At 38.9% G+C, this 12,582-nt stretch overlaps 1 protein-coding gene across 5 annotated transcripts in view; it reads right to left on the bottom strand.

Annotated features, from left to right (window-relative positions):
• Window positions 1-12,582, bottom strand: part of PARP15 (poly(ADP-ribose) polymerase family member 15) — a 49,056-nt gene that overhangs the window by 25,493 nt on the left and 10,981 nt on the right. For 4 of the 5 annotated variants that reach the window (XM_046002626.1, XM_046002630.1, XM_046002627.1 and 1 more), the window contains one exon: window positions 1,065-1,181. In XM_046002626.1, the coding sequence (XP_045858582.1) occupies window positions 1,065-1,181 (117 nt within the window). Of the gene's footprint in view, window positions 1-1,064; window positions 1,182-2,299; window positions 3,460-3,841; window positions 3,954-10,713; window positions 10,950-11,811; window positions 12,045-12,582 lie in introns of all 5 variants that reach the window. The other variant, XM_046002628.1, reaches the window with a different exon arrangement.

Here is a 12,582-nt window from a genome sequence, read left to right as displayed (position 1 = left end):
GCTTGGGGAAGTAATACATTAACATGTAAAACAGTAAAATATTCTTAATGTTTAAATCAGTTCAGGATAATCAAAAGAAACTCTGTTTTAAAAAATACAATTAGTAATTGCTATAGAATTTCAAATATGGTAGGAATCCTTTAGACTGGACTGCTTAGTAAAGTCTTTACAAAGAGGATAAGGGATGGGGCACCTGGGTGACTCAGTCGGTTGAGCGTCTTCCTTCCACTCAGGTCATGATCTCCAGGTCCCACATCAGGCTCCCTGCTCAGTGGGGAGTTTGCTTCTCCCTCTACCTCTGACTCTTCCCCTGCTTGTGCTTTCCCTGTCTCTGTCTCTTGTTTGTGTCTCTCTCTCTCCCTCTCTCAAACGAATAAATAAAATCTTAGAAAAAAAGGATAAGGAATGAAGCTGGGACACGGAGAAAGAAAGCAATAAGGAAGGTGAATATTTGAGAAAACAGATAGAATTGAGAAAGGTCAGAAAGCAGTCCAATTTAGCTAACAGAGAGTGCTAATGGTGAGAGACAAGGCTAGAAGAGATTTGGGGCTAGACTGTGGAAGATTCTGAGAGCTCATACTTTTTTGCACTTTCTACTACAGGCAGGAGGAAGCACCTGATGAACATGCATCAAACAGCTAGGGAGAGGGCAGACTGGAGGGTAAGAGAAGCGACTAGGGATGCTGAAGGACAATGAAAATGAAAGGGAATACACAAGAGAGAGAGGGTGTGAGGAGACTGGGAAACTAGTTGGATAGAGAAAGGAACTCAGAAGAGTTAGAGGACTCCAAAGTTTATATGGCACCTTCCAATGGTGAGAACAGGTACCCTGACAGGGATGAAAAGAGTTTAATAATCAACTTAACAGACTATGTAGTGAAAAGACATCAGTTTCCTCGTTTATAAGATGAGGATATGGAATTTCTATCTCAACTAGATTGTACCACTAACTGGGTGAGATAAAATTCAAAGTGTGTTGTGGGGTCTATTGTGACCTTAAGTCATAGAACCAGTGAATCAGACCCCAGTGTTTCTTGTTGGATTTGCTGAACAGTGCCACTTACCTGAAAATTAGTAACATTTCCAGCCATTAATATGAGGTTTAGACCTTCTGTGGTTTGGGCTGAGGCTATCACATTTCCGTCTGGAAGACCATTTTTCCCGCTGACTTGGTCTTTTGACTGTGAAGAAAATAGTAAAATAATGACCAGGCAACGCTATCTGGAGACTTTCCTCTTAGGTTTCCAAACAGAAAATAGCTATTAGATTCAACTCATAATCCAACCTTAAGATTTAAAAGCAAATAATTTGTTACCATTATTTTTTTTAGTATCAACTGTATTTAATACCCCAATTGCCTGTGAGCTCTTGTACTTATTCCCCAATTCTAGCTTAGCAGATCCTGTTCATACCCCCTGGCTCTTAAAATTTAAGGACAATTTAGTTTTTTTTTTCCTTTTCTTTCTTTCTTTTTTTTTTTTTTTTTTTAGAGATAGAGGAGGAGCAGGAGAAGAAGAAAGAGAATCTTAAGCAGGCTCCCGATTCAGTGCCAAGCCCAATTTGGGGCTTAATCACAGGACCCTGAGATCATGACCTGAGCTGAAATCAAGAGTCTGACGCTCAACCAACTAGCCACCCAGGCACCCCTCCCATTGTATTTCTTGTCTGAAGACCTTCTGTAGTGCCAAAGCCTGCTTTGCTTGCAGGTGCAGCAGAGAGGAATTGCAGGTAAATTAAGCCACTCTCCCACCTGCTCAAGCCTTCGTCCAATGATTGACAGTTCGCTTAAAACCGTGGAGCAACCTTGCCTCCCAGGTAGGACTCACTCTGAGTTTTCCCAGTGAGATTAAGTGGTCACTGATTTGGTAACACACCCTATCAGTACCTTTTACTTCCCTATTTAGATCATTTGCACTTGAATCCTGTCTCAGGTTCTCTTCTGGGGGAACCCAAACTAAGACACACCCCTCAGTTCTATGCGTAATACATTTGCAGTTTGACTACTAGACAGCCAGTTTTATTTTTTTTTAAGATTTTATTTATTTATTTGACAGACAGATCACAAGTAGGCAGAGAGGCAGGCAGAGAGAGAGGAGGAAGCAGGCTCCCTACTGAGCAGAGAGCCCCATGCAGGGCTTGACCTGAGCCCAAGGCAGAGGCTTTAACCCACTGAGCCACCCAGGCGCCCCTAGACAGCCAGTTTTAGAATTTAAAGGATCATCACAGATCATCCAGTACAGAAACTTCATTCTCCTGGGGGGAAAAAGAAAATCCAGTGTACAAAGATGAAACCACTTACTCAAAGTCAAATGAGTAGCTGATGAAGGCACAATCCTTTAATCTGCTCTTCAGAGAATCTATGAAGAGGAGCTGATCTATCTGACTGTATTTTCACACTTACCAAAGGTAAAAACATGGTGCACATCACCTCCCCATCCCCATATACCTCATCATCCACACCTGTGACAGATGGTTAATTGGTATCAACACTCTTTTTCAATAAATCCAGATAGTTTCAGAGTCTTAGTCAACACAGAGCCCCAGGCAACAACTGTCTCTCGGTGCTAAGTAACCCATGAAATGAAATGTACTTTTCATGCCTGATCTAACTCAAAAAGGTTATGAGTTTTCTTTGCTTAAAACAAAACAGTGTTAGAGAATTTTCCACACTCTACTTTCTATAACAAACAGAAAACCCCAGAAGAACAGGGAATGCACTTCTTGGACAGTCCTTTTCGCTAGCTCAGGAATTTCATTCTTTGTACTCTCCTGAATGGACTCTGGTATGTTTGGTGCAAGCATGATTAATGACCTCCCACCCCAAGAATTCCTTGTGAATAGATTCTTTCAAAGCACTGATATGAAGACCAGAAAAGAACCAGCCACATTCCCTGTCAAATTTTGTTTTTTCCTTCTCAGTGGTTTGGCTGGTGTCTTTAATTGTTGTGAATTCTTTTCACCTCCTCCAAACCACCTGTTATCATGATCTTCTCCTTGAATATATCAAACACAATCCAAATCCCATCATCCTCTGCTGTTTTTTATGTCTTCCCATAACATTGACTTCACATTCAATTTGGTGACTTGATATTTAGAAGTGATATGGCGGAAGTTTTTAGAAATATCCTCATTCCAGGTCTTGATGATATGGATCTTTGTTCTTCCTTGAGTTCAGTGGCCACAGATCTGAATGATACCTCTAACTCCTTAACAGCTGACTTGGGGCCATGTTACCTCACAGGGACACTGTCCCTTTATAATTTATCGTTTCAATCAGGTGATACTTCTTCTGCAAGATCTTCATATGAGAGGATCCAGAGCCAACAGAAATGGTGCTGGGCAACTTTCTTAGTGGCTTCTCTTTTTCATACAAGGCTATGACCAAAGTCACATAACATGGGAACACAGAGATGGGCCTTTCACTGAAGACAGGCTCTTAACCCAAGCAGGTGTCCATCACTAAAAATTAAAAAGCAAAAGGCAGGTATTCAGACAAAATCTTTGGCATAAAAAGACATCCTGATATTGGGGTGCCTGGGTGACTCTGTCATTGGGCATCTGCCTATGGCTCAGGTCATGATCCCAGGGTCCTGGGATCAAGACCTGCTTTGGGCTCCCTGCTCAGCAGGAAGCCTACTTCTTCCTCTGTCACTTCCTTTGCTTGTGTTCCCTCTCTCACTGTGTCTCTCTCTGTCAAATAAAATCTTTAATAAAGAAAAAAGAAAGAAATCCTGGTACTAATGAGACTCTGAAATATAGTATGACTACCTAAAATGGTACCACTGTCGGACAGCTCAGTGAAAGATGTGGTATTCATGAATGCAATGGAACTAATCCTCACCCAATGGAATAGATCTATTCCATTCATAATTACTTGGCAGCGAAGGTTTGTACAATTAATCTGATTTTCCCACTGACATTCATTATGATATTGGAGAGGTGATTTTTCTTTTCTGAAAAACAAACAAACAAACAAAAAACCTGACTCTTAAAGATTCAATAAATAAACACAATAATGCATGAGTAGTTAAAAATGAACTGTTAAGGGATGCCTAGGTGGCTCAGTTGGTTAAGCCGCTGCCTTCGGCTCAGGTCATGATCCCAGCATCCTGGGATCGAGTCCCACATCAGGCTCCTTGCTCGGTAGGGAGCCTGCTTCTCCCTCTGCCTCTGCCTGCCACTGCGTCTGCTTGTGCTCACTCTCCTCTCTCTCTCTGACAAATAAATAAATAAAACCTTTAAAAAAAAAATGAACTGTTAAGGAGTGCCTGGATGGCTCAGTTAGTTAAGCATCTGCCTTGGGCTCAGGTCATGATCCCAGGGACCTGGGATCCAGCCTCCCATCTGGCTCTCTGCTCAGCAAAGAGTTTGCTTCTCCCTCTGCCCCTCCACCTGCTTGTGCACCCTCTCTCTCTCTCTCTCTCTCTCTCTCAAATAAATAAATAAAATCTTTTTAAAAATGAACTTTTAGAAGTAAATACAATATTGAGGCACTGGGGTGGCTCAGTTGTTTGAGCATCCAACTCTTGCCTTCTTCTGTCTGATCATGATCTCAGGGTTCTGTCTGGTCATGATCTCAGGGTTGTGAAATTGAGCCCTGCCATGGGCTCCACGTTCAACAAGGAAGCTGCTTGAAATTCTTTCCCTCTGTCCTGCCCCCTGCCTGGGTGCTCTCTCTCTCTCAAAATAAATAAATCTTTTTAAAAAAGAAGCAAATACAATACTATTATTTAATAGTTATAATAGTTTAAAACATCAAAAACAGTTGTGTGCAGTAATAATAATAAAAAAGTAATAAAATTAGGTCTGATTCCCTAGATGCAGAGCCTGAGACAAGGATTCATGCGTGATTGAATTATTAAAGTTGTACCCTCAGGAAAAACATGTAGGAAGTGAGAGATAAAGACAGATAATGTAGTTTAAGTAAAACTAGTTTCTGCCTGATCCTGCAGGGACTCTGGAATATATAAATTACATCATGGTGTTGTCCCAACCTTGAGACAGGGAGCTGTGTTTTTGCACCTGCATACCAATCAGTTCCTTATCTATGGGTCATCCTGGTTGGGTAATGAATGTAAACTTCCAGGCACCTCCAGACTCCAGACCTTTAGTCTGCTAAAGGCAATCCCTCTGGAGAAGGGTTTAAGTGTGAGTCCTTCACAGCAATATATATAGCAGTTGGACTGTGAGTGAACCTAATAAGTAAAAGAGACTCTGGCACATCTGGAGAAACATCAAAAGGTCCAAGGAATAACTGCACAAGTTTGGGAGAAAGAGAATGTGGCTTAGCAGCTAAGTCATATAAAAATATCTAAGGGATTTTGATTGATGATAAATTCTGTATAAATCAACAGTGATGTAGCTGTATTTAAGAAGAAAAAAAGGTCACCAAACGCTGGGAAGAACATGGAGCAACAGGAACTCTAATTCTGAAACATGGTACAGCCACTTTGGAAGACAGTCTGGCAGTTTCTTACAAAACTAAACATACTCTTACCATAGGATCCAGCATTTGTGTTTTGTGGTATTTCCCTAAATGAGTTGCAAACATATGTCCACACAAACCTGCACATGAGCTTTATTCATTATTGCCAAAACTTAGAAGCAACCAAGATGTCCTTCAATAAATGAATGGATAAATAATGGACATGATGCCTCCATAAAACGAGTATTATTCAGAGAAAAAGAAAAGAGCTATTAAGCTACCAAAAGACATGGAAGAAATATAATGCCTATTGTGAAGCAAAGGAGCCCATCTGAAAGGCTACATATTCTATAATTCCAGCTACATGACATTTTGGAAAAGGCAAAACTGTGGAGACATTAAAAATATCAGTGGCTGGGGCACCTGGGTGGCTCAGTAGGTTAAGCCTCTGCCTTCACCTCAGGTCATGATCTCAGGGTCCTGGGATCAAGTCCTGCATTGGGCTCTCTGCTCAGCAGGGAGCCTGCTTTCCCCCCCTCTCTCTCTGCCTCTCTGTGATCCCTCTCTGTCAAATAAATAAATAAAATCTTTAAAAAAATATATCAGTGGCTGCCTGCAATTTGGAGGAGGGAGGGAGGGATGGATAGCTGGCGCATAGGGGATTTTCAGGGCACTGAAATTATTCCATACGAAACTGTTACTGAGGACACATGACATTGTGCATTTGTCAAAACCCAGAGAATCATCCAACACAAAGAGTGAACTCTATTATAATGGACTTTAGTTAATAATAATGTAGCAATACTTTTCATCAATTGTTAACAAAGGTATCATTAATCCAATATCTTAATATTAGGGAAACTGGGGGCAGGAAGAATTATCCTTACTTTCTGTTTAAATGTTCTGTAAGCCTAAAACTGCTCGAAAAACAAAGTCCATTCATTTAAAAATGGGTAGTGATGAGATTTGGGGCTATAATAAGAAAAACATAATAATAGGTATGGTGAATAATAATCCTACTTCTCACTGGTAAAAACAGGCAATGCCTGGGGTATTGTATTTTGTTCAAGGTGCTAAACTTTGCAAAGGGATTATGAAAACTAGCTATGGTGTTCAGAAGAGGGAAACTGATGCTGTAAAAGGACTCAAAACCATATCACATGAGGATATAAAAAAGGAACTGAATATATTTAACTTGCAGAAGTAGAGATACTAGGTAGGATGAAATGCAGGGAGCCACACATAATAATTACCCTTAAACATCTGAAGGACTATCTTATAAAGGATTTATTTCTACAACCCTAAAAGGAAGAGCAAGGATAGTAAGTGAAATATGTTTGGGCTTCATACAATGCTATTTTTTTTCTTTTTATTTATTATTATTTTGTTTATTTATTTATTTTTTGGTGATTAGTACTGTCCTAAGGTAGAATGAGTCGACTTGGGGAACAGTGAGTTTGCAGCCAAGCAGAAGAGGGACATCACTTAGTGGTCTGATTTTACATCTGAACTATTTTGTGTTTTGAGAGGTGCAGGGGGCATTTTTTTCTAAATGAAATTCATGAGCCTATTTCCAATGCATGTTACCTAGTAGAAATAGTTTGTTACAGTACTTTTTTGTCGGAAGTCATAACAACCTCAAAACAAAGGAAAGTGAACTACTCAAACACCATTTAATAATAATACTTGACCCTGTAGCAGCTGAGACATATAGCTATCTAAAGCACAATTCATAATATCATTTCTCATCAAATTAATAACTTGTGTTTTCCATTCTTTCCTACTTCGATAATTATAATATCTTTATTGATTGAATACCTGTTATGTGTCAATTAACAAATATTATCCTACTTAATTTAATCTTCACAGTGACCCTGTCAGATAGATTTTATCTCCACTTTTTAAATGAGGAAACAGAGAATAAGGAAGTAATATTGCCATTGTTATCCAGCTAATTATGAAAGGATTTAAATATATACTTTTGGGGGTCCCTGGGTGGCTCAGTCAGTTAAGCTCTTTATTTCAGCCCAGGTCATGATCTTGGGCTTACGAGATCGAGCTCCACATTGGGCTCTATGCTCAATGCAAAGCCTGCTTAAGATTCTCTCTCTCCCTCTCTCTCTGCTCCTCCCCCTCTCTGTTTCTCTCTCCCTCTCTCTCATAAATAAGCAATCAATAAATAAATTAATTAATTAATTAAAAAATCTTTTTTAAAAATAAGAAATGAAAAATAAATAAATATATACCTTTGGGATTCTAAAGGCCAGTGGTGCTCTATTTTGATAGAGAAGGCTTAGGTGTGACAATCTGCCTAGAAGTAGGGGGTGATAAATGGAACTTGTCTTGAAGCTGTACTTTCTTGGACTGTGTAAGTAAGATGGCACCCAATGATCCCTACCACTTGGTAATCATGCCTTTGATTAGTTTCCTTCCATATTGTATCAGAGTTGGTCTTTGTGACCAACAGAATATGACACAAGTGAGGCTATATCCCTTCAGAGGCTTGATTACAAAAGGCACTCTAGCCCTCCGCACCCCCTCAGATAATTCAGTCTGGGGGCAGCCAGCTGCCATGTCAGGAACAGACATACGGACAGGGCCTAGTGGCAAGGAACTAAAGCCACTGGCAGCAGTTATGTGAGCAAAGGTAGAAGAAACCCTCCAGTCCTCATCAAGCCTTCTGATGATTGCAGCCCTGATGAACAGCTTGATAGCAACCTCATGAGAGACCTTCAGCCAGGATTACCCAATTAAGCCGCCCCCAAATTCCTGGCCTTCAGAAAGTATAAGACAATAAATGCTTGCTATGTAAAGCCACTAAATTTGGTATGCAGCAATAAAAAATTAACACAGACTGCATGCTTATTTAGGATGGCTTAAAGAGGCAGGTTAGTAGAGATAGCAGGGATAAGGTTAAAACCTCTCCCCCATCACCCTTTGTGTCAGAGTCATTGCTGAAAGCCAACCTCTAATGACTATACCAGCAATATGAATGTTTAAGGATCTTACAAAAAATTAAAAACAAAAAACAAAACAAAACTCAAAACCCAACCATGCAAAAACAAAACAGAATAGAACAGAAAATAGAGTACATCAATTCCCTAGCAAGAAATGCATGTTGTAGCAAAACTTTTTTTTTCCAAATTGCAACAAATGTTTTTGTTGTTTGCAAAATAGTTATGGGTTGGGATATAAACTATATATATCTATTTAGGGTGCATTGTGGTTTACGAGAAGTTTGTAAACTGTTGTACTACACTCTATATCACTCTGCCTCCCCTGCTGACTTCTTCAGCTCACAGTGGCTAGAGTGCAGACTGAGGCTCTCAACTAACCCAACTTGTACATGTTAACTCCGGAGGTGCTGAATATGCTTAGATATTAACCACTTATCAGAGTATACCCATAAAAAACTGTTAAAAAAAAAAAAAAGCTCTTCAGCTATCAATACTCTTCAGGTTCAGGTGGCAAGTATGTGGAGAGAGATGGGGCCTTCATATTTTGCAACTTTGGGAGGTTGGTACAAGTCCCAAGAATGAAACAGTTTTAAATGTAGAAGTCTGCTAAGTGAGGGATACCAAATGTTTTTCTTTTCACAAAATACCAACTAAAAATGTCCAATGGTATCAATTCCTTGCTGTATAAAGAATCAGATATTATTTTAATCTGGTCCCAAGACTATTAGCTTCTTAAACCACTATTGAAAGTTGAGCTTCTTTTCTCTCCAGAGAGCATCTGAATTTCTGGCTTTCCTGACTGACTGGTTTCCTTCAAAGCTATGTGAGGAAGATTCTAATTTCTTCTTCTTTTCTCTTGACCTCATTCATTCCCTAGCACTCCCCACCCCCCAACAAGTCTTCTATCCCCACCTGTACTTTCAGGGATACTTCTTGGCTTCATCAACTCTTCCTAAAGATCATAGTTGGGAGGGGGTGTGCCGGTGAAGTATGGCCATTAAAAATGGTATTTATTTCATCATATTATCTAAAATATAAACTGTTTTGTGGCTTAAGTTCTTTGGGAGATTGTTACTACCTTTATTAAATGGTTCATTTAATTTTCTAAATTCTTACTGTCTTCTTTGACGAGTGATCAGATTCTGAAAACATCTCGAAGGTAAAGTGAACAGGGTTTCCTAAAGAACTGGGTATGGGATATGAGAGACTCACAGGTTTTGGTCTGAGCAACTAGGAGGATGAAGCTGCTATCAACTGAAATCAGGAAGCCTATGGATAATGTACGTTGGTCGCGTAGGATGAGGAGGATGGGGACTTCTGTCTTGGACATGTTATATTTGTATTATATACTTTTAGACAACTAGGTGAAGAAGTCTAGTATGCAGTGAGTGTAGACATTGGAGTTCATGAGAGAGTATTGACTGCAGATATGAACTGGGATTTAAAGCCATTAAACCTCCAAGGAACTGAGTGAGGACAAAAAGGAGAAAGAAACTGAGCTCTACCTTCAGAGCTGAAGAAAAGAAGGCAAATGAGGAAAAAATGAGAATGAGGAGCACCTGGGTGGCTTAGTCAGTAAAGCATCTGCTCAGGTCATGATCCCAGGGTCCTGAGATGGAATCCGTCATCAGGCTCCCTGCTCTGCAGAGAGCCTGCTTGTCTTCTCCCTCTGCCTGATGCTCCCCCTGCTTGTGCACACATGCACACACTCTCTCTCTATCAAATAAATAAAATAAAATCTTAAAAAAAGAAGAAGAATGAGAATGAGCAGCTACAGAGGTACAAAAACAAAAACAAAAACAAAAAACCCAAAGTGTGGAATCCTAGCAGCAAGTGGAGAAAATGTATTTGGAAGGAGCCATTGAATGTTGAGTCAAATGCTACTAAGAGATCAAGTAAAATGAGGACTGCCAAGTGGCTAGTGAGTTTAGCAATAAATGATTCTTGTCACTGGCAAGAATAAGTTTGGTGGAATGATGGGGTAAAAGCCTTTTCTAGAATGGATTTAAGAAAGAATAAGAGGGGATGAGTAATGACATATTCAACTGAGAAATTTTCCTGCAAAGGGAAACAAAGAAAAGAAGCAGCTAACTACCAAGAAATTGAGGTCAAGAGAAGTTTTGCTGTCTGTTTTTTTTGTTACTGCACAAAAAACAATTCTTTCGGCTAGGTCTTCACAGAGAACTGTTCAAAGCCTTGAGTTAATTCCAGTAAGAATGGGTGGCTTTGATGGATTTCCTAAGCACTTGTGTGGCCTCTAATCTAAATTCATTTGTCTATGAAATGGGTAATAATAACTTTAAAGATCAAGAAAGAAGAGAAATTGATTACCTTTGTAGTCAGAAAACTCAACCAGGGGTGAACTCTCCTCTGGGAAAAGCTGCACATTGGTTACTCCTTCTCCTCCAGTTGTGGGGTTTTCAAAGAAAATTGTTATTCACTATTATTAATATGCTGTGGCAGATTTTTAACCCTAATGGTTCTTGTCAGTTCTGGAAGTCTTGGGAAAATCTCAAATTGCTGAGCTCTATTGTGTCCGACACAAGCATTAACAGATGTCCTGACACCTACAAATAAAAATCAGTTTATTGGTAGTGTAATTTCATTTCATAGCAAAAGAAAACAGATTTTGAAGTGTAATTTTATTTAGAGGCTTTAACTAAAAATTAAAATTTAGATACTAAATTTCTATATAAAGTTAAATTTCAGTGTCAACCTCAACCTATCCCACATTGCCTACTGTGAGTGGATGAGTACATAGCTATCATTAATAGTGGCCTCCATTTAAGACCATTTTGGGAACATGGATCAATAGTTACCTTTCTAAATGAAATCAAGTACGTGCAACCACTTTGTAAGCTGATAATAATAATGATGATGATTATAATACAATATTTTTCCCTAAATCTAACTTCCTTCACCCCCTCTTACTTCACCATAGCTTGGTCTCTATTTGGACATGTCATTGTCATAAAAATAAACTCCTATAACTATTAAGCTCATGGGATTTTGAGGGTATATTCACAGTGGTTAAGAAAATACACTCAGAAGTCAGAATGTCTAATTTGGAATTCTGATTCAAATACTTACTAGCTTTGTCCCTAAGGACAAGTCATTTAATTTTCTCTAAACCTAGACTTCTTCATCTATAAAATGGAAATATTAATGTACCTATCTCATATTGCTATATATTTTCAGAGTGAAGTAAGTAAAAGCTTAGCACAGTGCTTAGCATAGAGCAAGGCACCTGATAAATGCTAATTATCGGTAGTACCAGAAGTGATAATATGTTATCCCTTGCAATCATCTTACTGGGAGTTAGAAAGAGCACAACTTTTAAACAAAACCCATTGTGGGATGCCTGGAATCTCAAAATATGATACAACCATGATTTGCAAATGAAAGGTTAAAAGATATTATCTGCCTTACCAGTATTTTTGAGAAAAGTCATGACAGCAACTTTAATATTGGGTATTACTTCCACACTGAAGTCACCATTGGCTTCTGACAGGCCACTAATCAACTCCATAAGCACAGAGAGCACATTCTTCATCATGGTGCCTTGGACATTGTGAAATGCAACCAAAAGGGAGGCTCGTGAATGGTCTTTCGAAAATTCATCTGTTCCATCCACTTTCAATTCATCTGTTTTATCCATTCTTCTGGAAAGAATTACTTTTGCATGAGGTCTTCCAACTTAGCAATTTTTAGAGACACAGAAACACTTAAGATGTTAGTTTTACATCTGATTTGAGATTTGAAAGGATTTGGCCTGTATCTTGCTTTCTGATGTTTTCAATGCTTTGGAAGAAAATAGATTTCACTCATTGTGGAAGGAAGGAAGGAAAAAAGAAGAAAGAAAGAGAGAGAGAAATAAGGAAAGAAAGAAAGAGAAATAGTAATTCTGGTTAAATGATTGCATAAAGTAATACCTTATTCTTTGTAAAATCAGATTTACTCACAAATCACAGGAAAAAGAAATAACAATCATGACAATAAATGATGACACTCATCCACTGATATAAATTACTAGAGCTACAATTCATTACTGAAAAGAAAGAAGTTTCTGTTACTGCACAATGAAAGGGCAATCTACAGATAGCCAAAATAAAAATGTTGCATGGTCATAAAGAAGATTGGGTATGGGGTAGCTATTTATGAGGAGAACAGAGATTATTACTTCCATTTTTCATTGTTTTT

Source organism: Meles meles, chromosome 4, assembly GCF_922984935.1.
Source record: "Meles meles chromosome 4, mMelMel3.1 paternal haplotype, whole genome shotgun sequence".
NCBI lineage: Eukaryota > Metazoa > Chordata > Mammalia > Carnivora > Mustelidae > Meles > Meles meles.
Note: the sequence above shows the minus strand (reverse complement) of the source record. Positions and strands in the feature narration are given on the sequence as shown.